Source organism: Myotis lucifugus, unplaced genomic scaffold, assembly GCF_000147115.1.
Source record: "Myotis lucifugus unplaced genomic scaffold, Myoluc2.0 scaffold_2, whole genome shotgun sequence".
Taxonomy (NCBI): domain Eukaryota; kingdom Metazoa; phylum Chordata; class Mammalia; order Chiroptera; family Vespertilionidae; genus Myotis; species Myotis lucifugus.
The window spans coordinates 5,824,383-5,851,472 of record NW_005871050.1 but is presented as its reverse complement, the minus strand read 5'-3'; the positions used below and the strand labels follow the sequence as shown (position 1 = coordinate 5,851,472).

The window sequence follows — 27,090 nt, the reverse complement described above, 5'->3', positions numbered from 1 at the left end:
ATTTTACTCTTTATGATTATGTTCCTCTTTTGTTTTCTTCTTCTCCTTCTCCTTCTCCATCTCCTTCTTCTATACCTTTTAATTTCTCGTAATGGTCTAGTGTTAATGACCTCCTTTGGCTTTTTCTTGTCTGGGAAGCTCTTTATGTCAACTTCAATTTTAAATGATAGCTGGGTAAATTAGTCTTTGTTGTAGGTCCTTGCTTTTCATCACTTTGAAATTTTCATGCCAATCCCTTCTGGCCTGAAATGTTTATGTTGAGAAAGCAGCTGATAGTCTTATGGAAGCTCCCTGTGGGCAACAAACTTTCTTTTGCTGCTTTTAAGATTCTCTTTATGTCTTTAACTTTTGCCATTTTAATTATGTGTCTTGGTCTTGGACTCCTTGGGCTCATCTTGTTTGAGACTCTCTGAGCTTCCTGAACTTGTGAGTCTTTTTATTTCACTAGGTTAGGAAAGTTTTCAGCCATTATTTCTTCAAATAGGATCCTAATCCCTTGTTCTCGCGCTCTTCCTTCTGGTACCCTTATGCTGCAGATATTGTTACTCTTCATGTTGTCCCCAAGGTCATTTAACATATCATTGTTTTAAACTATTTTTCTTTTTGCTGCTCTGATTGGGTGTTTTCTGTTACCTTGTCTTCCAAATCATTGATTTGATCCTTTGCTTCATCCAACTACTCTTTATTTCTTCTAGTTTTTTATTCTTCATTTCATGTATTGTAGTCTTCATTTCTGACTAGTTCTTTATTATGCTCTCTATGATCTTTTTTATATTTGCTATCTCTTTGTTGAAGTTCTCACTAAGTTGCTGAGTATCCTTATAACCATTTTTTTTAAAACTCTATATCTGGTAAATTGCCTCAATTTCATTTAAATCTTTTTCTGGCAATTTCTCTTATTTTTTTTTTCATTTTGGGCATGTTTCTTTGTATTATCATTTTGGCTGTCTCTTTATGTTTGTTTATATGTATTAAGTAGACCTGCTATGACTTCCAATCTTGGTAGGTTGGCCTCATGTAGTAGGCGTTCTTTGGGATCCAGTGGTATCGTCTCCTTGATCAGCCGAGCTAGGTGCTTCTGGAATATGCATTGTGTGGGTTAAGTGGGCATCCTGTTGTAATTGAGTCTTAATTTCCATTGGCCCATTTGCATAGGGTTGAAGCTCAGTTTATGAGCTGCTGTGCAGGTGGTGACTACACAAATGGAATTGGCCGAAACAGGGTCTGGTGCCTGCCAAGATCTCCCTTCATATAGGCCACTTGTGAAGCTAATTGGATTCTGCTCTGATGTTGTCTGATGCTGGCCATTGTGTGTGTTGGTTCTAAGACCTTTTGGGAGGGACCCTTGTGCAGGCCAATGTCAGACACTGCATGTGACTGGTTCTAGGCAACTTGTTTGGAGCTCAAAGTAATCCACAGCTTGTGGTTGCCTCTGCTAGGCCTGGGTGTATGAGGGAAGGGTCCAAGCTGTGCACCAAGGCAGGCTTATAGCAGCACTGGGCTCAGGGGCAGGTCAGCAAAAGTCCCAAGGCTCTGCCCTGAGAAATCCACTTCCACCTGCCTCCACCTGCTGGTTGCCTGTTAGGCTCAGTTACTGAAAGAACCTCCGATAATATTTGGTACTAAAGTTGCATGAGATAGTTTCTCAGTGAGTCACCTTGTAGTGGCAAGTTGTGTTCACTTGATTGATACAGGTTCAAATTCCGTGCCAGTGCTGGGTCTGAGACCACTCAGTAAATGTCCCAATTTATATCAAGTTAGGCTGCCACCTGCTGGATTCTCACAGACATTTGTGGTGGGGCAGGGTCTCAAGGAGTTGTTAGGGTGAGGCCAGAAGAGTTTATTAGGGCCAAACAGACCAATATATGTCTTTTTGAAAGGAGAACTCTGCACTAGTTAGGCATGTGAGGAAAAAATGATCCCCATCCTAGAGCCAGACAACTCTGTCTGCAAGACCTCAGCAGGGTGGGGCCACCAGGAGTAGGGAGGTTGGGGACACTGGGAGCCAACATGGTGGGGCTAGAGGATTTCTCATGAAAGATAGGCACATATCAGGTTCACAGGGGAGTGGGAGGAATGCCCCTCACACAAAATCCACACCACTTAGTCACTGACACTTCCCGAGTCTATCCAAACCTCTACACCCTAGTCCAGACAGCTGATTCTTCAGCAGAGCATGAGGTCCGTAGTGTGAGGTGACAGAGAGTCCAAAGCATGGTGCTATTGTATTCCCCCATGATGATGTTGTATAAGAGGAGTGCTCTACCCAAGAAAGATGGCATCTGCAGTGTGGGAGAGGTACTAAGCACCAGGGTCCTGGCAGCTGTCCCTTCATCTCTCTACCCAAAGCCACAAAACTCAGTCTATCTTCATACAACTCTAGTCCACTCCACCCTCCCTCTGTTGGATCCCAAGGTGAGTGGCTGCAAATGAGATTTTGTGAGTTGGCCCTTTAAGAGGGCATCTGCATTTCTAACAGACTCTTTTCTCTTCGTGGAGGACAGAATCCCCACTGATTTTCACAGACAGATGTTATTTGGCTGCTTCTTCCTGGCTCTGGTGCTCTGGGCTTGGGAGCCCTACTTGGGGTTGAGACTCCAGCTCTTCAGGTGGAACCTTTGCAACTGAGATATCCCTTTGAAATTTCAGCCCCTGCCTGTGGGAGTGGAGTTAGCCATTTTGACATCTTCACCCTTCTTACCAGGTGCAATGTGGATGCTTCTATAAATCCTTGGTTATAAGACTTCTCTTCAGCTAGTCTTCAGATGGTTATTGGGGATGATTGTTTTATATTTTAGTTGGAATTACAGTTTGATCCCTACAGAAGGTGAATATAACATCCACTTCCTTGCCACTGTCTTGAATCCACAGTCTTTTAAAAATTTACTATTCATAAAACTGAAGTAGAAAAATTACCGATGTTCAGGTTTCTTAATTATTCTACATTCCCTAATAGGAATCTAAGCGAAAGGGTATAATTTTATAGAAAGTAATTTTTTAAAAAACAGGACAAGTTTCCTTCCCCACAACCTTTCTCTTTTTAAAATTTCTTTATTGATTAAGGTATTATATATGTGTCCTTATCCTCCCATTATTCCCCCAACCCCCCGACTCATGCCCTCACCCCCCCTCCGTGGTCTGTGTCCATTGGTTAGGCTTATATGCATGCATACAAGTCCTTTGGTTGATCTCTCCCCCTTACCCTCACCCTCCCCTACCTTCCCTCTGAGGTTTGATGGTCTGTTCAATGCTTCTCTGTCTCTGGATCTGTTTTTGTTTATTGGTATATGTTGTTCATTATATTCCATAAATGAGTGAGATCATGTGATATTTATCTTTCTCTGACTGGCTTATTTCACTTAGCATAATGCTCTCCAGTTCCATCCATGCTGTTGCAACCTTTCTTTTCTGTAACTAATCGCCACCCCCCCCCCCCCCCGCCACTAGAATTAAAAGCTCTTCTTTCCCAACCTTCCCTATATGTAGGCCGCCGGGCCAGGGTGGGAGGCCTGATCTCTACAAGCCATCATGGGTTGGAGCCCGCTACAATGAGAAGGGAGGATAACAGAATACCTTCTTCCCGGGTTCATATAAGGATCTGGCTTGGCTGGGACTGCCAAGCACAGGGCTGTAGGGCATAGGATGGGTTCTCAAGGGAGGAAAAAAAAACCTCTTCCCTCCCTCATTCCTCAGTCTCCACCTAAATCCCAAGGCTTCTATGGTTCTTTCCCACCAGTCATCTATTTATCACAAACCCTGCCCTTGCCTCTTCAGTGGTTGGAAGAGCCTTCATTCAAGTGGTAGTCTTCTAGGACACCACCCTTAATCTCCCCAGACTAGGTTAGATACCCCCTTAATTTGCATCCTTAAATTGCCTGTGTATAGGTCTAACTGTTTCTGTGACTGTATCCCTCACTAGAACTTGAACTCTTTTGAGGGCAGGTGTTGGCTTTTTTCATCTTTCTATTCATATCACACAATCTAGTTCAGAACATAGTTAAAGCACTCAACAAATACTCATTGAATATATGGATGAAACTGTGACATAGGTAATATTAGCCATTGCCACTGAGTTAGGTAAGCACTTACTACCACAGAGAAACCTTAGCAAATAAAATCAGTTCTATGAAATTAACCAGGTAACAAAAGAAGCTTCATACACATTGTCAAACATTTAAGATATAATAGTATTCAAATGTTCTTTCCTACCCATATTGTTAAGTGTTAGTTTAATTAACAACGACACTTTGAAATCCTAGAAATAATCAGGGTCATTAGTGTCAGCCTGACAAAGGTATGAAGAAAGTTTCTGTAATACAACACAAACTGCTTTCACAAGATTGCCTGGAAATAAATAGCTCACTGTGAGATCTATGACTTGCTTTATATATTAATCAATGGTACAGTGGTGCTCTAACAAGGTTAAAAGTGTTCTCTGATTCCCATTATAAAGATAATTTCAATCAAGCAGCCTAACAGCCTAATAGTGTAGATCATTCTATAATTCAATTCTAAAAATGACTATAGCACACATGCAAACAAGAGAATGAAATAGGATGAGAGAGCAAACCTAGAAAAAGTTCTTTATTAAAGAGAAACAACAATAATGATTTGTATCTTGCATTTTCGCTGTCCTTTGTAGTACTCTTCTGCAAATACAACTGAATCATTCCTCATGGTCCAACAGATACCTTTTGTTCCTGCCCATCCATTTCATGTAAATTATATATGCTGACCTTTAATTGTCTATAACTGAAACACATTTTGAGCAAAAATATCATATTGAGTTGCTTTGACTTGTGCAAGAGTCTAAGCAGGGGGAAAAACACTAATGGTTTCTATTCACTATTTCTATAGAAAGCCTATCTCAGATGTTCTTCAATCCTCAAGTGAATATTCCTATTTAATTCCTTTTGCATAAAGAATTTCTCAGGTAACTTATAAAACACAGATCCAAAAATATCTTTGAAAGAAATTTCATCTTCTGCCTATTTTATTTCTCTTCTTTACATAAAAATGTTCATGATAGACTATGCATTGAAATCCATACTAATGATATACCTATTGTGATTTCCAGGAATCCTACAATCAAGAAGCAAAGAAAATCAAGGAGCATCTTAGATGCTAGTTTGAATATTTTTAGGTAGAAGAAGATAGAATAATTCTAAAAGCAAACCTTAGAAGCACACTCACCATGTAATACCAAATAAATAGCATAGCAGAAAGAATACTGTCCTGTTCATCACAAGCCATAGGTTTTACCCTCGTTTGACATTCATTAACTGGTTCATTTTTGGCAAATCTTTTGCCTCAAATCACATGCTTCAGGGTTCTTATCTTCCAAATGAGGAGGCAAGACTAGATCTTAGAAGATCCAAATGTAGCATTAGAGATACAGACTCTAAATGTAAATTTTAAAAATTATTTAAAAATACTTTGTCACCTACAGGGCAAAGGTAGGGAGAGACCAAAGAAAATGAGAACATTTCCAGTGTTAGAGATGGGGAGGTTTTGATGACAGAAACAAATATCTTAATCCAAGGTAAGTATTACTCTAAGATGTTTTTAAGGACACACCATTCCCTGACTGGTGTGGCTGGTTGGTTGAAACCTTATCCTTTACACCAAAAGGTGGCAGTTTTGATTCCTGGTCAGGGCACATAACCAGGTTGCTGGTTTGATCCCCATGCAGAAGGCTACGGATTAATGTTTTTCTCTCTCTCCCTTTATCTCTCTAAAATCAGGTGTGTGTTTTTTAAATAGAACAGCCATCAAGAGAAGCTTGTGATTTGGCACTCCTAATAGAGCAGAACCCCAGTTTACAAAAATGTCATGAGGCCAATCCTAAGAACAAGTTCCATGTTCTTACAGTCTTTTATGGACATATGTACATGTGCTAAGCTGGACTGTTTGTCTATATTTACACATGTAAGTGTTTCACTTTCCCTTATAAGCTGATTTTTAATTTGGCCAACTAGCCAGACAGTACAAAGCAAACATCTTGAATTATTTATGGATTTTTCCTTTGATCCCATAACTTACAAATGCTACTAAAATACTGACTCAGTATTTATTTTTTCCTTTTGTTACAATTGGCAGTCATATCTCATTTGCTTACTTTGCTAACCCTCACTTTTCTGCCTTGCTAGCTTGTCTTCCACAGTCTATGAACTAAATATCCCTATTCTGGCTTGAAAAAATAAAATGAGTAAATGTCTGCCCTGTCTCTGTTAAGCCCCTTCTGACTTCTGGATTGATAGACTTGCTTTCTTTTTTATCCAGTAGCTTCCTTCATTCTGCAGAGTAAAGCTCCCCAAATAGACATATTCATTTGTGGCAACTTGAAAGTTGTGCATTGCCTTGAAAGTTGCATTCAGTTAGTGTTTCTTATTTCCTCTTCTGCTGTCACTTTGAAATCTAAGGCCAGGGATCAGGACAGTTGGTTGGTAGGAGTGGGGTTGAATTTCTGGCCAATACTCTAAGCAGGAAAATCTAGATGCTGTATTAAGAAAAGTGAGTGTTGCCGAAACCGGTTTGGCTCAGTGGATAGATCGTCGGCCTGAGGACTGAAAGGTCCCAGGTTCGATTCCGGTCAATGGCATGTACCTTGGTTGCGGGCATATCCCCAGTGGGAGATGTGCAGGAGGCAGCTGATCGATGTTTCTCTCTCATCGATGTTTCTAACTCTCTATCTCTCTCCCTTCCTCTCTGTAAGAAATCAATAAAATATATATATATAAAAAAAGTGAGTGATGGGAGGGAAGGAGAAACAGGCAGATAATTTATATCCAGGCAAACCTAATGGCCGGTAGAATGAGGTCACAAATTTCAGTGACCCAGATAAGGATGTAGAAAATATGAGCCTGGGAACCTCATCACAGAATTTTATTCGCATTTAGCTTGATTTAAGAAAAAAATTAAACACCTACTCTATGTAAGACATTGCATACATACTATGGGATGAGGATAGAAGAATGGTAATCTCACACACTAAAACTGATGTTGATTTAAGAAAATGTCAAGTTAGTCATAGTTGAGACATATTGTATTTTTCTATATTTTTCAAATGGAAAATTTGCAACTTATTTGTATTATGCTAACATGAGTGGGGCAATGATAATATTAAGTAAATACTGCAGAGGGCATGTACTTAGGAAAAAATCATTTCAAATAGTCTGATTCACTTCCAATTTTCCTTTTACTCCCCTACATTGCTTTTTCCCTTTCTCTACATCAAAATATATAGACCAGCCGTGGGCAAACTACGGCCCGCGGGCAGGATCCGGCCTGTTTGAAATGAATAAAACTAAAAAAAAAAAAAAAAAGACTGTACCCTTTTATGTAATGATGTTTACTTTGAATTTATATTAGTTCACACAAACACTCCATCCATGCTTTTGTTCCGGCCCTCCGGTCCAGTTTAAGAACCCATTGTGGCCCTCGAGTCAAAAAGTTTGCCCACCCCTGATATAGACTGATAACCCAAATCCCAAGAATAAAACAGATAGTTGCCATTCATTATAAAGGGGGAAGAGACTCTAAGTAAGCAGGATAGATTTTTTAAAAAGCAAGAAAATTTAGTGATTTAATAAAAGGATAATATCTAAAAACAGGGGGATATAAAATTATACCAAAGATATGTAATAGATATCTATTCATTTTTATACCAACCTAAATTTAATCATCATTTAACAGTGGCACTCAGCAAAAGCAATTTAGCATTATACTACACTGTACACACTTTAAAACAAATAAACCATAAACACAGCTCGAGTCCTTTTTCTACTCCCAAGGTGATTTCAGCACTAAACCAGAACAAAGAAAGATGAATGCTAACAATCCCCATCAGGAATCTAGATATATCACACTGCCTTTTATTCATGAGTCTTCTGTGAAGATCACTGTAAGCAGCTAGAAAACTTGTGCGATCGACTTGGTTTGCCTGGCTGGGAATCAAGTCATCTGAACATCTCGGGGTAACATGATTGATTCTCCTGGTTATTAGGGACAAGAGTTGGGCAAATAGAAGCAGAGAACTACAGCCACAAAGGCTGAATAAACTTGTGCAAAGTCACACCAAAGGACTCACACTAAGGAACTTCAAGTCCTCAGAAGAAATGTAGAGTACCTGGACAAGCAGCCTCACTTGAAAGACCATCCTAACATTAGGAAAAGTATACATAAATTCTGCTGCAACCCACCTGATTTAGTTTCTTAAAACAGCTTCCTGATATTTGTGTTGCCAGTTCCTGGCATAGGATCTTGGGCACAAGAACTCAGTAAATATTTATCAGTGATGGTGTTGATAATGAGAAAAACCTCAAAATAAACACCCCCATGTAAGGGAAAATGAAGGAAGAAAAGGCCACTTTGTCTCACAGCATTTGAAATGAATCATTTTATATGTCAGATTTTATAGTGCTAGTGTGCTAGGCATTAATAGTAATTTTCATAGTAGTTTAAGAGGTTGGATTTTTTTTTAAAATCTCCATTCTGTAGATGAAGCAACTGAGGTTCAGGAAGATTGTACACTATGCCCTGGTCACTAAAATCAGAATGGCTAAGCAGAGATTCACATCCTAACTCCTGAAGCCCGCATTCTTCCTACTATATCACACAACCTTTTCTTATTCTGCTCCTTGCAACACCAAGCTGACCCATTCCTGTGTAGGGTATTGATTTACCTTTCCATCTTGAAAGCTTCGCTCTTAAAAAAAATCTCTATGGTGCTATTAAAAATGAATGTTTGTTGTAAATGATTATTCCTGGTATCTTGAAGAGTCTTTGGTCAATTATCAGCAGAAATGAGACAATTCTGAATGGGGCTTTTCACAGCAAAGCAATTTGATTCATGCATTATTTTTTTAAATAAATGGGTTACAGATTCAGAAGAAATGGTGGGGGAGGAAACAGACTTTAAGATTTGATAAACACAGATGTCTGAAGGAAATGTTCCCATCACTGTGCATTATTTCACCCTCTGTGATCTGGGCTTATTACCATCCTTTTCATAGTGAAAGGAAATATAACATGTATTCTATAACTTCTGTCATGTTTGATTATGCCAATTTATCACAATTATTGCTTTATTTCTAATCAGAGTTAGGACACCAATTTAGTTCCATGCTCTTTTTAAAAAAAAATTATTTTATTGTCTAAGGTATAGTACATATGAGTTCCATGCTCTTTTGTCTAGAGTACTTTATGTCTAGAAATCTTGTGAAGAGACTGGTCAAAGGTGATTTAAAGTGTTCATAATTTTAAAAAAATCTATTAAAAGGTTGCTATGGTCAATAAAACCATTAATTTTACATATAAGAATTTGTTAAGGAGAATGGGATGGTTGGGTATATCAGAAACTTAGTAACCATGGAACTCCTTCCATGTTTGGAAAAAGATCATTGCAGGTTTGTTTGTTTTTTCATTGCAGGGTTTAATGCATAATAAGCAAGCCACAGAGCTTGGTATTTCACCATTCTTTGGATTTCTGATCTGAAAGGAGGAAAATGGAAATGCCATATATCTTTTAAAGTATCTTTTAAACCTGAGCTCATCAAGAATGGATTTTTTAAAAGTTAAATGATAGGTTCTCAGGATAGGTCCTGATCCTGAGGGAAGTCTAAACTACAAGCAAATTTAGGAAAATCTAATTAGAATTTATACAAATATGAGGAAAAACAGAGAAGAAAAGCTAATCCCATTCGAAGTGTACATGTAATTCTCAAGGCCATATGTAAGAAACAGGATGCATAGTAACTGAGAGAGTAGGCAGAAATGAAAGACCCTTAGCAATGTACTGACTTCCATTCTCCCCCCTTTCCATTAGCTAAATCAGCTTGGGTCCACCTGCAGAGGGAGCCAGGCTCCACCCACACATTTTAAGAATGGGTCTGGCCCTGGCCAATAGAGGACCCTCAGGAGCTCCTGCAGTAGAAAACAGCTGAAGTGGTCTCATAGCTGGCACCTACTTCCAAGCCTTCCTGCGTCAGTTCTTTAACCTGGAAAATGATACTCCCCTCCTTATTAGGATCGTCTTAAACATTCAATAAGTTAAGCCATGTAAAGTGCTTGGAACTGGGTGTGGCACATGGCAGTGATTAATACATAATCACTCTCATCATCGTTATCTTCTTCATAGCACAGTTTAAGTTACTTTTTTAAGGCCACTATCCTGTGGCAGCATATAAACACCCTATATCCATATTCTGATTCCTGGATTGATGTAATTTCCACTGTGCAATTTCCACAGCAGGTGGTTTTAGAAGCTCTAAGTGTGTGTTTTACACACACTTAAACATTTCCCCCTACAACGGAGTCACAATGACTGAGCTCTCCGTACTTGATAACCCTTTTGAAGAGTTTTCTGACATATAATTTGCTAAGTGAAGTGAGTTTGTTTCTCAGAAGAGAGAACACATTAGAGAACGAGCAGCAGAAATAGGCTTCCTGTGATGACTGAATCATGATCAACATCACCATTTTAAACCAAGTACAGGACCTGAATGACTAAGACACCGAGTCAGATACAATTTTGAAGGCGAGGAAGAGGGGACAGGTTTTGAGAAGAGGTTAGTCAGAGGTGGGGGGGAGGGCGGGCAGCTAGAAAAAAAGGATAAATGTCTTTTAAAACAGTTGAGAGGAATTTTCTGAACAAACACTCTGTTTTCACCCCATGAACCTGAGCCTCAAAGTTAAACCTGATCACCTATAATTTTCCAGAAGCATAAAAGAAGCCCACACCCAGAGATCAGAAATGTGTATATATTGACATGGTTTCCGTGCCATCAAATTCTCCTTCAGCTCTACTTCATGAGATTTAATGATAAAAATAGCTTACAGCGTAGGCTTGACTTAGAAAACGAGAGGTTCATCTATTAATTCTATGCGGATACCAAAATTGACTTTTAAAAAAGTCATACATATAATTTTTTCCTTTGAAATAAAGAGATAGCACATTAACTTCAAGCAGTGCTTGGGCTGCATATTTTATGAGGTTTATTTGTACTGCATGTCTTTGATGAGCTCTATTTGTGGCTGGAAGTACAAACATACTGATTACAATCACTCTTTCCTACATTTAGGAACAAAATTAATTATCTGCAAAAAAAGCAGAAAGGCTTAGCTAGACTCTCAGTAAGTGATAATAGTCAGTGCCCAAATATAATGACTCTGTTTCTGACTTTATCTGTTTTAGACATTCTGAGTGAAATGAAAAAAGGAAAAATTAATTCACTTTCTGAATATTCTTCAGAAAAGATTTAAATTGGGTAATAAGAAGGCAGCATAAACCCTTCCCCAATGCCCCATCCCCTGTATTAAATATGAAAAAAAGCCTTCCAGGGTTATGCATTCTCAAAAGGGATTTTTTTTGTCGTATAGATTCTAGTATTGCTTATATTAGTTTTTGTTTACTTTATAGAGTAATTTATTTGAATAATATGGTTAATATTTATACAGGTATTGTTTTACTAGCTGTTTTATAATATGCTTATATGCTCTTATATTTGAAATGCTTTACATATTATTTTCACAGTTTTTTTATTTTATAAAATAATTTTTTACAATGTTATTCAGGCATACTTTTTGGATTTTGATAATTTACCCATTTCAATTGTACAACTTAATTATTTCTACTAAATTTATCAAGGTATGCAACCATCACCACAAACCAGTTTTAGAACATTTTCATCACCCCAATAAGATTCCCTCATGCCCACTTCAGCATTTTGGGAAGTCTGGTGCATTCTGAACCCCAAGCCCCAAAGGGGACATTTTAAAAGGACATTAAGAAGTCTGTGCTCAAAGGACTTGTATGCATGCATATTAGCATAACCAATGGACACAGGCACTGGGGCGGTGGGGGCTTGCTTGGGGTGGGAATGGCTGGGGGAGGGGGTCAATTGAGGAAAAAGAAGACATATGTAAAACTTTAAACAATAAAAAAAGAAGTCTGTACTATAACTAAAACAAAGGTTATTTGTCTTTCTCTATTAATGCCTTCCCCAACATGGATAGAAATGGTAAATTGTGAAACAGTATAAGCGGTCAGTACCAGCACTCAAAAAGTTGTGGCTGCTGGTAATAATGAGGTTTTTATTTTATCTTACAAAGGCTGCAATATCCTGAAAGGAAACTGCTCAAATTCCCTCATTTTGGCTTTTTTTGAAACACTGTATTACAGCAAAAAATTTATAACCAACCCCTCCCTTGAGGAAATTAGTGCACTGTAGTGCAACTTCTTTTAAAAATGCTTGTGGTGCTCAAAATATGTTTTCAATTTTCAGGTGGGGGTTGAAGGGGTTGCATTTCAAGAAACAGTTCAAATATAAAGCATTTTCTGCCAGAGACCTGAGCAAGATAGCAAAACGGCTAGGTATAAGAGGTTAGTGAGCCAAGGCTACCTGTTGTGCTATTGTATGTGAATGATGTAGAGCTACAGTTACCAAGGGTAACCTTATTCCAAGTGGGAAAAAAGATCACAAAGGAATCACACTGTGTACATGCCTCCATATTTTCTGAAGCATTTCAGATTTTGTGATGAAGAGAGAAAATATTCGGGGGCTTTTCTACCCTTGCCAGGTAGGAGGCTGCTTTCACTGTATGCTCTGCTTTTCTGGCTACCCAATATAAAAAAAGGCACTTTTGGCCCTCGCTGGTTTGGCGCAGTGGATGGCACGTCAGCCTGCCGACTGAAGGGTCCTGGGTTCGATTCCAGTCAAGGGCACATGCCCAGTTGTGGGCTCAATCCCCAGTTTGGGGCGTACAGGAGGCAGCCAATCAATGATTCTCTCACATCAATGATGTTTCTATCTTTCTCTCCCTCTCCCTTCCTCTCTGATATCAATAAAGCTACATATTTTTGTAAAAGGCACTTTTGACTTCCTAACTGTCATTCTGGGAGCACCTGGATTCTCGGAATATCAGGCCATGGGGAAACCTTCTTGGACTTTGTCCACTTGGGTGAATATTCCTAATTTCTGAGGTTTCTGAATATACTCAGAGGACACATCAGTCTTCCACATCACTCCCAGCAGACATGCATAAACACCTACTTACTGCTCTGTGACTATCACATGTGTCACCTTAGAACTGCGTAGAAGAGATAACCTCACTGTGCCAAGCCAATTAGGAATACAAACTCCCAACCCAGAACCTGAACAAGCAAGAAAGTAAATGATAGCTTAGAGACCAAAAGAGAGACCAATAGAGTAGTAGCAGGATACTCAAGGACCAGAGTTCGCACCTAAGCAAAGACAATAGTCAGGTGTGCCTTTCATATTTTTCTTTTTCAAGTATTCTCTAAAAATATGAAAAAAACTGTGACTGTGCCTTCTGCTATCCTCCAACATGTGGGACATAGCCCTGCCTTTTGTCCAAGCAGTCAGGGCTGAGCTAAGTACCTTCACTAACTTCAAATTTCCTTACGTGATCCTCCAAAAGCATCGTGAACTTCAGAAATTCCTGCAGCCATCCAAGGTTGGGGACTCATGTGTTGCAAGACAATTTTCCATGGGCCTCATGTTTCTAAAGGTGTTATAAACAGAGGCACTTTCCCCCATACTATCTTTTTCAAGTATATTTGTATAGTAAACAGCCTTAGAAGGCAGAGATAGCACCTCCCTTCAGAGAAAAGAGTAGGCAGGCTTACCATCTATTATAAAATATTTGAGTTCCCTAAGCTTAAGGCTCCTCTCCTGTAATGCAACCTGCTGAGTGTGCAGGAGTCATCTGGCCCTCTTTACCTTACCCCATGGGAATTAGAGCTCACACAAATGCTGAGACTCTGGCCACTGCTATTGCTGTGAGAAATAAACTGCCCTTCATCTCTGAGCCAGTAATTTCATGTCTTTAACCAGCATCCATGAGGCTGTGGCAGACTAATGTGTTAGTTTGCAATTAGGGTAAAAATCTCAGATCTTTCACAGCTCTTGAAGACATGTTCCTGCCATATCAGTCTACTCACCACAGAAAGGAGAAAAAACTTTCTGAAGATTCAGAACATATAAAACAACTGGTAATCACACTGCTATTTGTTGCAAAGGCAAAGAATTCTAGATTTGTGGAGAGACCACCTAATTTCCTAATGTGACACATAATATATATAATTTCAGGATGAAGTATTAAAAAAGCTTCCCTTATGAAACCACTGCTTGAAACTTGTCATGAAATTAACATTTAGTCCCTAAAAGGGGTGCCATTTTTTTCATTTTTATTTTTCTCTTCAATAAATAGGTAATCTATGTTTAAAAAGTACCCATGGGAAGCACTAAAGCTTTTTATTGTGAACAAATAAAGGATTGCAGCTTATAAACACCTTTGCCTTTCCAGAAATAAACATCATGCAAATAAAGTTGTTTACCACAGTTCTAGATGCTGACCTACAGACACTGATTAGGCAGGGAGCCGTTTACTTGTTTTTATCACGTTGCAATCATTGGGTACTGAAAACAGCTTGTATGAATTCAGACAAGGTATCTCTATCTGGAACTAAAAAATGAAAGTCCAAACTGATAGCATGAGGAGAAAAACACTGACATTCTGACACCTGAAAAATAACCTCAGCCTTCAAAAGCAGAGAGGAAAGTAGGGCTAATCTTGGAAATTCTGATGAGTTACAGTCACTCACACAGACAGCAAAATATAAGAACTTGATAGAGTGAATTATTATCGGGGATCAACAGAGTCTCTTCCCCGGAGCTTCCCAGCACACATAAATAAATATTGACTTCACTGAAGATATCTTCAGAAATTCTATCAAAGGAAATGGATATACTTGGACACCAGAGTATGTTATGTTCTCAGTAGGCAATGTTTCTAGTAAGGAAATACCATAATGGAGACCTAGGTATACTGTTAAGTTCCAGAATAAAAGGTAAATGCACTAAAAACTATCTGTTGGATTAATGGGCAGATTTCAAACATTGCAACTGGAAGAGAGACTATTCCTTACCACTGGTCCTGCTCATATAGATTCTAGGAAATGTGATTCACTGTGTCATTGAGTCTTCCATCACCTACATAAACATTCCTTCTCCCCCTAGAAATTGCTCTGAGCCTTTAAGTATTAAAAAACTAAAAATCTCATGCCTTTTAGTACTTCATTTGGAAATACTATAGCAAAGGTCTCCAAGGAGAGAGAATGAATTTAACAACTGATTGTGCAGCTGGAAAAACAGTAGAGAGTAATACAATATATTAAATAAGATAATAAAAACCTACTTAGCCTGTATTTGTGGAATGAAGATTCTGCTGAAGGGAGATTGGAACTATTTGAGAGAGCAATATAGAATAATCATTAAAAGCATGAGCTATGGAGTTAGACAGATCCGGTTTTGAATCTTAGGTCTGCTACCTGATAGCCAAGTGACCTGTGAGGGCAGCAACAGAGTCATGGTTATCTTTCCGAGCACTCCCTGCGACCCCCAGAGTAATCACAGTGTTTCTACAATTAGAAGCTCAATAAATGTTTCCTGCAATGAATCCAATTTCAGATAGTGCTAAAAGAAATATCACGATGAGGAAAAAAGGAAGAAATATTGGTGGTAGAAAAGGTTGCAATTTTGCACAATAGTCAATGAAACATATAACAAGCTGAGGGTAAAGAAATTTTGGGAGAGGAAGCACTAATGCTAGGAAATTCTAAGATGAATCAATAAAAAAGTACATGAGTACAAATGGAAAAATAAAAGTGCAATCCACCATGTGAGGATATATAAGCAATTATTTTGGGGGATAAAGAAAGTAAATAAAATAATCATAGAAACTCTGGGAAACTTTCTGGGAGAGCAATAAACATCTAACATGTTGATTATTACTCCTTTAATCAGTGGACAAATTATAAGGTGAAATGTACAATAGCTATGCATATAATCCATACACAGGTACATGGCAATGATAATCAAAATGGTTTCAGAATAAAAACAATGGCATTTTAAAAAGAAGGTGTGGCATTCAACAATTTGGGTGTTGTATAACAACAATGTTGAAAATATATATATTGAAAACTAAGAATTCATATTTGCTTTGGGTATAAAGTGTGGAATTCAATAATGTACTGATAAATTTAAGTGATATTCTCACCCATATACAATTTTTTAAATCTTTATTGTTCAGATTATTACAGATGTTCCTGTTCCCTCCCCATAGCTTCCCTCCACCCAATTTCCATCCCACCCCAGGCCCTCACCCCCCACTGTCCTCGTCCATAGGTGTAAGATCTTTGTCCAATCTCCTCCCGCAACCCCACACCCTCTTCCCCCTGAGAACTGTCAGTCCGCTCCCTTTCCATTTCCCTGATTCTATTACAATCACCAGTTTATTCTGTTCATCAGATTTTTTATTCATTTGATTTTTAGATTCACTTGTTGATAGACATGTATTTGTTGTCACTTGGTTGTTCATAATTTCTTTTCTTTACTTTTTTCTTCTTCTTCTTTTTTAAAAATATATTTTATTGAATTTTCACAGAGAGGAAGGGAGAGAGACAGAGAGCTAGAAACATCGATGAGAGAGAAACATCAATCAACTGCCTCCTGCACATCTCCCACTGGGGATGCGCCGGCAACCCAGGCACATGCCCTTGACCGGAATCGAACCCGGGACCCTTGAGTCCGCAGGCCGACGCTCTATCCACTGAGCCAAACCGGTTTCGGCTTCTTCTTCTTCTTAAAGGATACCCTTCAGCATTTCATATAATACTGGTTTGGTTGTGATGAACTCCTTTAGCCTTTTCTTGTCTGTGAAGCTCTTTATCTGACCTTCAATTCTAAATGATAGCTTTGCTGGGTAGAGTAATCTTGGTTGTAGGTTCTTGCTATTCATCACTTTGAATATTTCTTGCCACTCCCTTCTGGCCTGCATAGTTTCTGTTGAGAAATCAGCTGACAGTCGTATCGATACTCCCTTGTAGGTAACTGTTTTCTCTTGCTGCTTTTAAGATTCTCTCTTTGTCTTTTGCTCTTGGCATTTTAATTATGATGTGTCTTGGTGTGGTCCTCTTTGGATTCCTCTTGTTTGGGGTTCTCTGTGCTTCCTGGACTTGTAAGTCTATTTCTTTCACCAGGTAGGAGAAGTTTTCTGTCATTATTTCTTCAAAAAGGTTTTCAATGTCTTGCTCTCTTCTTCTGGCACCCGCATAATTTGGATGTTGGTACGCTTGAAGCTGTCCCAGAGGCTCCTCACACTATCTACATATTTTTGGATTCTTTTTTCTTTTTGCTCTTCTGGTTGGGTGTTTTTTGCTTCCTCATATTTCAAATATTTGACTTGATTCTTGGGATCCGCTAGTCTACTGTTGAATCTCTGTATATTATTCTTTATTTCAGTCAGTGTATGCTTAATTTCTGACTGGTCCCTTTCCATTTTTTTTTTTGGCATTCTCACTAAGATCCTTGAAGGTCCCACTAAGTTCCTTGGAGGTTTCTAGAAGATTCTTGAGTAACCTTATAACTGTGGTTTTGAACTCTATATCCAGTAGTTTTCTTTCTTCCATTTCTTTCATTTGCAACATGTTTCTTTGTCTCTGCATTTTGGCTGTTTGCCTATGTTTGTTTCCATGTATTGGGTAGCTTCTAAGTCTCCTTGAGTTGATAGAGTGGCCTTGTGTAGTAGGTGTCCTATAGGGACCAGTGCCTCAGCCTCCCCAATCACCTGAGGTAGATACTCTTGGTGTACCCCTTTGTGGACTGTGTGCACAGTCTTGTTGTAGTTGAGCCTTGATTGCTGTTGGTATCACTGGGAGGAATTGACCTCCAGGCCAATTGGCTGTGAGGACCAGCTGTGTCTACAATGGAAGAGCTGCTGTGCAGGAGACACCCTGATGGGGCAGGACTTGCATCAATGGGGCTTTAGTACTCACTGAGTCTTCCCCTTGAGTGTGTCACATATGGATGTGAAGAGCTGTAATCTGGTATGATCTTGCACTGACCACTAGGTACACTGGCTCTTATATCTCCAAGGAGGTGCAAAGTCAGCCACTGCCTGGGGCTACCCAGCAGGAGTTACAGAGAGATCTGTAGATTCCTCATCTTTGTATCGGGTTTGGAAGTGCCCAGACGAGGCCCAGCTGTGAAGCAAGGCAGGCTGCTGTTGATGCTGCTGTGGGCCTTCTTTTGATAGCTTTGGGGCTCCCTGACCCAGCTGCAGCACGTTTGACAGGTTTTAGGCTGAGAAAGGACAGACCATTCATATACAAAAGCTGCTGTGCACAGCTTGGGTGGGGTTGTAAATTGGGTAGGGTGGGGTCTCAGGGAATCTCCAGGGTGGAGCAAACAGCAATAGCTACCAATCAGCCCTGCACTTGGGAGGTCCTAGCACAGGAACAATGACTGTTGTGAGCACCTCCCTCTGGAAGAAAGCCACCCCTACCTTCCTGCCCTGATGCCAGACAGTCCAGTTTATCCCCATATGTGTCTGGGTCCCCCAGAGTCTTGCCCAGTACTGGAGCTCAGAGCAAGTGGGAGCTTATATCTCCCTCCGGATTAAAAAAGTGGCACACCTGGGTGCCAGCCCGTTCCCCGCTTCCGCACCTCCTACCAGTCTCAATACGCTTTCTTCTTTACCTGTCTAGTTGTAGTATTTCCACTCAGCCAGCTTTCCCGTGGTTCTGGATGATAGTTGTTCTATCTTTTAGTTGTAATTTTGATGTGGTTGTGGGAGGCAGCAAGTACAGGTGTTTACCTATGCCGCCATCTTGGTTCTGATCACCCATATACTATTAAAGATATACTGGATACTTACTATGGGCCAAGATATTTAACCTAGTTCACAAATGTAGTTAAAGAGTCAAGATAGAACTATTTACAGTCCAGTCCCATCATTAATACTAACTTGGAGTTTGCAGTACAAATTTTCTCTCTTTTTTCCCCTTCTTATTCTCCCTAGCCTCTCTCTCTCTCTCTCTCTCTCTCTCTCTCTCTCTCTCTCTCTCACCTTCTCATACACAATTTTTATTCACTTCTGAGGATTAAAATAACATTAAACATTCTGGGACTTAAAAATAAGTTTATGCAAAACTCATTGTCCATTTGGCATTTAGAAAAATGTAATAGAAAGAGTACGGGACTGGGGCTTAGTGAGTACCTGCCATGTGCCACAAACTTTGCCACATACTTTGAACCTATCAATCATTTTAATTAATCCCATAAAGCAACCCCATTTTATAGATGAGGAATCCGAGGTCCTAACTTTGCCATTAATTGCTATTCAATTCCAAATAAGGAGACAGGGCTTGCGCCCAAGGGAGTATCAGAAACAGCTGGAGCACTTTTTAAATAACAAATTCTCTGGCCTCTCCACAGACTTATGGTATCAAAATCCTCAGGGTGGACTCCAGGAATTTGTTTAACAAGTTCCCCAGGTGATTGTGATGGTGAGCCAAGTTTGCAACCTGGATGTTTTACAACATCCCTACATTTACTTTCATGCATTCACTTGGTGGAATTTATAACTACCTTATGGAAAATGAAAGCACTAATAGGTCATACTTATAAAAATTGAACAGTTCCACATTCACTTAGAAGAGCGAAATGCCCTTCATAATCTGTACATGAAATGCCCTTATTAATCGGTACACGGTAGCCACCAAAACAACTGGGTAAAATCTCTATATGGCAAACCTCATGGCATAGCTTATAGCTAGCTAAAAGGCTGTCCCAACAGAGCTCAGGAAGAACATATTATCAAAGATGTCTCTCACTACAACTTAATCTCAAGTAGGACTGACTGGCAAGGTTTTACTTATTAACACAATAGAAAAGTCACAGTGTTACAGAAAATAATCTCATTAATGCTTTAGTTTTAAATCAGTTTTTGCTTTGGGACATTCTGTGGATTTGTTAACATGAATAGAGTTCTGCAGTCTATTCAGCCCTCACTTACCCTCCTCCTCTATAAATGGTTCAGCCCTTCTCTGACCCATAGAGAATATGGGCTAGATCACACCTGGTCAATGATTTCCCCACTCCCACCATTTGGTATATATTACTTAAGTTGGTGATCATAAAACATTAACAAGGCAGAGTTTACATATGCTTTCTGGTCTAGTTCAGGCATCCCTGGGGGAAGGCAGACTTCACGCTCTCATAACCAGCTGGAAGCTGGGGGCAATCAGACCTTTAATGGCCAAAACAGAAAGGGACTGCATCACCGAGCACCTCTTCACAACCAAGAACTTTCTTCCTAAATGATAATGACATGAAATGTACTCCCCCTACGCATTTGCACACACACACACACACACACCTGCACACCTAAAATATAGCAGGTTTGGCAACCTAAAATAGCTATCCAATTTAAGTTCACAATGTTTTTGTAAAATCCTAATGGAGCTTTTTAGAGTGAAAGCCTGGGACAGTCTAATGGGAGACAGACGTACAGTGGAAAGAACACTAGTTAGATTGTAACAGCAGAAGACCTTGGATTCTACTTCTGGCTCTTCCATTAATCATATAATTTTGGGCAACTCTCCCTGGACTTTATGTCTTCATTTGTAAATCAGTGGAATTGAACTAGATAATCTCTCATGATGCTTCCAACATTCACATTATAGTGACATGTTGATTACGGTAAGATTTATTCAGTTGCATGTCTGTCAGTCAACTAGACTGACCTTTTCAAGACTTAAGAACTATGTCTTAAATAACTTTGAATATCCAGCACTGGACAAAGTGCCATGAGCAAAACAGATGCTTAATAAAAGTTAATTAAATGAATCTTTATGCCTGGAGCCTGATCAAAACCATGTACTTAATTCCTTATCAGCTATCAAGTGACCAATATCAGAGGCAAACTTAAAACATTCCTATACCCTGTGTCTAATGTTGTCTCATTATTTTTCCTCTTATTGAAGACATTTCCATACCCCTGGCATCCTTGCTTTGTGTCTGACACATAGTGAGCACTCAATCAATATAAGGTTAATGAACATGTGAATGCGCTAACTTTTCATTTTTCTAGTTCTGTGAAATTTACTTTTGCATAAGGCCTCAGAATCTGGTCTTGAATTATAAAGCAGTCAAGGGAATAATTAGTCATCAAAGAACACTATAGTTAGATAGGGCATTTCTGTTCATTTTACTATAAAATATTTTCTTAGCAAATGTGTTTTAAATGGCTAACATTGTAAATGGGACAATTGGAACAGCTCCATAAGTAGCATCATTTCTGTCCTCCCTACTACTTTAATTCACCAAAGAAACCAATTATCCCGATCATTTCCAGAACTTAAAGACAAGGTTAAATGGCCCAATCTGCCCTACATATTCTGGGTAAACAATGTCTCAGAGTACATAGCAGTTGCACCGCTTAGAAACTAAGAGTATAAGTCAACCAAGCCTATGTTTGAATCCCAGTTTCCCCCACCTTTACTTAACTAACTTTGAGATCTTGGGCTAGGTATTTAACCACTCTAACCTTCATATTCTCTTGTGTAAAATGGGGAAACCATTAAGGCCTATCTCATGGGTTACTGTGAAATAACATGCAAACTGGCCATCAGAGCAACTGAAATGTAGTAGGAAGTCAACAATGGTAGGGTATTAGATGATTCTGTCACCACCTTCCACAATGCTGGTAGCATTCAGGAATCATTCACCACCACCTTAGTGGGATCTGGCTAGTAGCTCCTGGCTGTATATTCTGCTCTACATTGTAATGTGTGTGCCTCCCGTGGTTCTGAATGTATGCACTCTAGCTTAGCAGGTATAATGTAACTAACAATGTGAAACTGAAACAAAGTAAATTGCTGCTTCACTTGCAGAACTATCCCATCACAAACCCCATCAGGCTGTTATATAATCAAGACTGTAAAACAACAACTTTGAAAACATGTTTGGCCTTGCTTATGTTCTTATGTAGGTTTAATTAGTGGGTTCTAGATAGGTCTCCCGAGTTTAAAGTCATTACTTAAAATGGTAATGTGATATATATGATTAAGAACATGAGAGTGAAATCAGAATAAAAGAAATCGGTGATAACCTAATTAAATGGAGATCTAATCAATTTCTGAATTATGGATTTTCCACTAACGATAGCTGGGTACCCTTGGGCAAGTTACAGTTTTATTGAGCTTTAGTTTTTTAATTTATAAAATGAAGATAATAGCTCCTACCTCAAAGGGCTGTCATGAAGATTATGATAACTAACAATGGTATTAATAGCTAATATTTACTGAAGACTTACCATGTACCAGGCACAAGCTAAGTGCTTTAATATATTATTCCTTGTGAAAAAGATGTTCTTTTTATCCCTAGTTAATAAATCAGAAATATGAGGCTCATAAAGATAAAATGATTCAACCAAGTTCCCACAGCAAAATTCAAAGCCAGGCATTGTGACTCCATAACCTGTGGTCTCAATGTGCTGCCTAACTATGTGAGGTCATTCAGTCTTTCATCTCTTCCAACCCTCTGATCTTGTTCTCACTTATCTCTAACAGCACCTGCTATTAGCCAGGCTTCCCCCTCCCAATAGGACCCAGTTCCTCTGAAAACTGTAGACTGGTACTCACGGTGGTGGTCAGCTTCCCTCCGTTCTTCTGGACATATTGGATGGAATCATGGATCGTCGAAAAGAGTCCAAGCAGCACATTTTCCATGTCATAAATTCTGTACATGCCATTCACCAGCTCTTCAAGAGACAGAATGTATTCTCTCCAGTACTTGTCAATCTCCACCACACCTGCCATACAGCCTTGCATGACCACGTTGCAATAGCCACCACAAGGTTTAACCATCATCAGTCCCTGGCAGTAAGAGCAGTACCACATTCTGGTGAGCATTCGGCCACAGTCCTTACTAAACTTCAGGTGATCAGTTGTGTTGATCACTTCGATTCCTAGATTCAAGGCCTGGAGGAAGATCCTAGTAACTTGCAGTGACTTGGAAACCTGGGTCATAATAAGCTTGGGGAAATTCCCAAATACTTTCAGGTCACGCCTTGCACTACGGAGGCACTCATTGATGTCTAAGGCTGACTCAGGCAGGCCTGGATTCATCAGCTGGGTATAGATCACTGGAAACAGGCTATCAAATAGTTCATTGACCATGTCATCCACGTTGATGTCAGAACCCAGGATGTAGAGAGACACATCGGTAAAAAATTCACCTACAAACTCAAAAGCTTGTGGGGTCAGGCTCGCATAGTTGTTTTTGAACATGGCATTGGTGTAGTTCTTGGCATGGCGAACAACAATTTCAAAGGCCTCTGTAAAATAAGAAATAGAGAAATGCCAACAAATTAAAGCATGAAAATACAGGGTATAATTGAATTAGAAATTTATCTATTGCTGTGGTGAGTAAGGTCACATTTGCCTTAAATAATTGACTCATGTTGCCTCAACTCCTGCAGTTGCCTGCTCTTATAAATCAATTTTCCTTTCTGAATATAAAGTCCAAACCCTGATGTGTACATAAATTCTTAAACACACTAATTATATTTCAAATGACAAAAGGCAGGATTCAGTTAACATTTTGCCTCTCATGAAAATTCTGATTAAAAATAGGCTAAATGAGAATTTATTTTTCTTTCTCTCATTGATTTATTCAGTTAAAAATTTCTTGTATTTCAAGTCATTTTATTTTTGGACAGAGATAAATATTTGACAACAAATCATATATTATATAAACTCACATAATAATTTAGGCCTGTTCAGTCCTGGAGGAGAGGCAAATTCTTAGCCAAGAATAAAAACTATCACAAATTTAACCATTTTTGGTAGATTTTCCTCTAGATAACTTTAAAGAGAGCTATCTGATATATTGCCATATCTGGAAATGGAACATATTCCTTAAATGGGTATCTGGATGGAAACAAAGCAATCCATGCACTTATCCATATATTTGAAATTAAAAACAACACCTCTGGTATTTGCAAGGTGAACATCTGGAATTATAATTGCTAAGCTTCTTTGGTAAATTTGGCTTCCAGTAGAAGCTTTATCTATTCTTCAAAAGCTATGAATTCAGGATTACATCTGCTGCCCCTGCCCCTTGGCATAAGACCCAATTAGTGTCATTGGTTTGAAAGAGAAAGTAGTCATGTTGCCATCTCATTTTCTTCAAACTGAAACACTCCAGACATAAATTATTCCAAATAATCAGAGTTCTACATTTGTACAAGGGAAGAGAAAATAACTAAAATAATAGGTTTTTCAAGAAATAAGACAGTTTAAAAACAAACAAAATAACCAAGTTTCCTAAGACATTTAAAATTAACTTAGTACTTTCTTTCATTTCCTTCCAAAGTGCAAAGGTCCCTGACAGATGTACTCCAAATGATGGCAATTCATGAGGCTTGAAAAATCAAATTATTACCACGTTCAGACTACTAGAGAGACTATATACTCCAACAGCTCCTTGGGATCAGTTAGTCCAGCATCTCAGTCAGCTATGGCAGAAGTGATGTCTAGGTTGTGCCACCACCATCTGCCCCAGATCACTCACAAGGTAGAATGTGCTTGCTAGATTATTCCCTTGAGCTTATGGCTTGCCCTGCAATCTTGAGCAGATGCCAATGCAATTTCACTAGGCTTCCAAGGCCAGTTGAGAAAGTTAATCTTCATTTCTATCAATTGCTGTATCTTCATATGTTTGTTTTGCTTTGTTTAGAACGTCAAGCAATTCCTGGAAAGTTTATCTATCTTGTAACAATCTCTTCCTAACCCCATATGCTACTTTACTCTCAAACATTGAATCTAAAGATTTAATGAGGCCAGGAGATCATCTAGCCTCAAACAAAGGATCCATCAATGAATTATTTAAAATCATCAGAAACATGGAGATTTAAAACTACTCGTTAATTTTTTAAAATAATTTTTTTATCGAGAGAGAGAGAGAGAGAGAGAGAGAGAGAGAAAGGGAGAGAGAGAGAAAGGATGGGGAGAAAGCATTGGTTGATTCTTAAAGGTGCCTGATCAGGGATCAAACCCACAACATTGGCATATCAGGATGATGCTCTAACCCAGCGGTTTTCAACCTGTGGGTCGCGACCCCTTTGGGAGTCAAATGACCCTTTCACAGGGGTCGCCTAAGACCATCGGAAAACACATATATAATTACATATTGTTTTTGTGATTAATCACTATGCTTTAATTATGTTCAATTTGTAACAATGAAATTGGGGGTCACCACAACATGAGGAACTGTATTAAAGGGTCGTGGCATTAGGAAGGTTGAGAACCACTGCTAACCAACTGAGCTACCTGGACAGGGCATACTCATTCATTTAAATTTTAACTAGCAATCATTTATTTTATATATCAGGCTCTGTGCAAGGTACTAGGCATATATAAATGCTAGGTAGATTGAGATAAATAATACACCATCCTTGTATTAAAATGCTCACAAGCTATATGGTTTAGCATTTACAAAGCATTTCTAAGTATATTATAATAACTACTTTTTGCAACAACTTTATGATTTGGTATTGCAATCCCCGTTTTATAGAGGATGAGACTGAAATTCAGCAGAGTTTAAGCCTTGTCTCAGAGTCACACAACTGCAAAGTAGAAGTAGTCAACTCAGACTGGTTCCTCTCAGTAATGGTTACACTCTAGCTGCCCTCGGCCATAAAGCCAACATACATAATTTCAAAAACCTTTATAGAAAGTTAAGTTCTTTTTTAACCTCATTATTTTTCCATTGGCTTCTTTTTTTATTCTTTATTGATTAAGATATTACATATGTCTCCTCACCCCCCTAGTGTCCATGTCCATTGGTTATATGCATGCATACAAGTCCTTTGGTTGATCTCTAACCCCTCCTCTCACCCTCCCCTGCCTTCCCTCTGAGGTTTAACGGTCTGTTCAATGCTTCTGTCTCTGGATCTATGAACAAAAATAGATTCACTGGCTTCTTCTCTGTGAATGGAAACATATTAGGATAAATTGCAGCCCAAAGACCAACAAAGCAGGGTCATACTTACACCTTTGCCTTGACAAAGCCTGAGGTAAGAGATATGTAGATCTCAAACATCTAAGTTACCCTAAAATGAATTCACTACAAGGCAAATTTCATCTCTAGCACAGGGCATTGGTTCTCTAATGTGCAAAACATATGACAGTGAAATTCCATAGACTATACTGCCATAACTTTTTTTTAAAGTTTCTGTTACTAACACTGTTGGATCAATAGAAAAAAAATTACAAAAGATCATGAACTCTTCTGCAGAAAGAATTAACAACAGCACATACTGCCGTGGGGAAAGGGGCTAGGGTTTCATATCTAACCTGAAGCTCACATGTGCTCCCTGCTCCAACTTTCACAGCTCAGAATCCATTTAGCACATCTCTAGGTGTTGCCCATCCCCCTTACTTCTATATCACTGGGCAACAGACCAAACCATAACCACTCAAGCAAAGACTCCTTGGGGACTTATAGGAGCCAACACTAGATGAAAAAGGATGCTCAGTTTGAGGTTGGCAACTTGAGGTTTAATGGAATGAAGCCAAGGGCTAGAATTACTGCAAGGAAGTTCAGCTCATTGATTTTTTTTGTCAGATAATATTTATACCCTTAGGGTAGGGGAGGTTTTCCTCTGTCTTTTTCCTGGGAAGTGGTCAAGAGCTATGTCCAGGAAAATTTGGAACAATGTAAAATCAGAGATACTATGAAAATTTAGCTACTAAACAGAAAATATTCTAATTTTTGTTTTACAATATAAATGATACAGAAAATAGATCTAATAAACTGAATTAATATATATCCAAATATAGCAAGGTTTCTAGATTTGCAGATGTCCTCATTACCATCCTGGTCACCAATGTTTGGACACACTTTAGTATTGTTAACATCCTCCATAAATTATGGTACTCAATGGACACAATTCTCCAGATGTAGTTTGATATGTGAAGTGTGCAATAAGGCTATTTACTCCCTCTAAATGGCTCAATAACTTCTTCCCCCTGCCCAGAACATAGAGCCTATCACTGTAGCAAAATGACTATCCTTAGTATTTGGTGCTGATGTTTCTGTATTCAACCTAGACAGAAAGAAATGTGTTTTCATGGGCCTTTTTTGGTAGAAGACTGGATATTTTTTAAAAGGATAGTGTACTTGTGGTTGGTAAATAGGAATAAATGAACCAGGGGGTTTC

The 27,090-nt window shown here is 38.9% G+C and overlaps 1 protein-coding gene across 1 annotated transcript in view; it reads right to left on the bottom strand.

The window, feature by feature from the left end:
• Positions 1–27,090, bottom strand: part of GPC3 (glypican 3) — a 404,846-nt gene that overhangs the window by 156,310 nt on the left and 221,446 nt on the right. Inside the window, exon 3 of the mRNA XM_006082075.3 lies at positions 22,508–23,202. Coding sequence (XP_006082137.1) covers positions 22,508–23,202 — 695 coding nt within the window. The remainder of the gene's footprint in view (positions 1–22,507; positions 23,203–27,090) is intronic.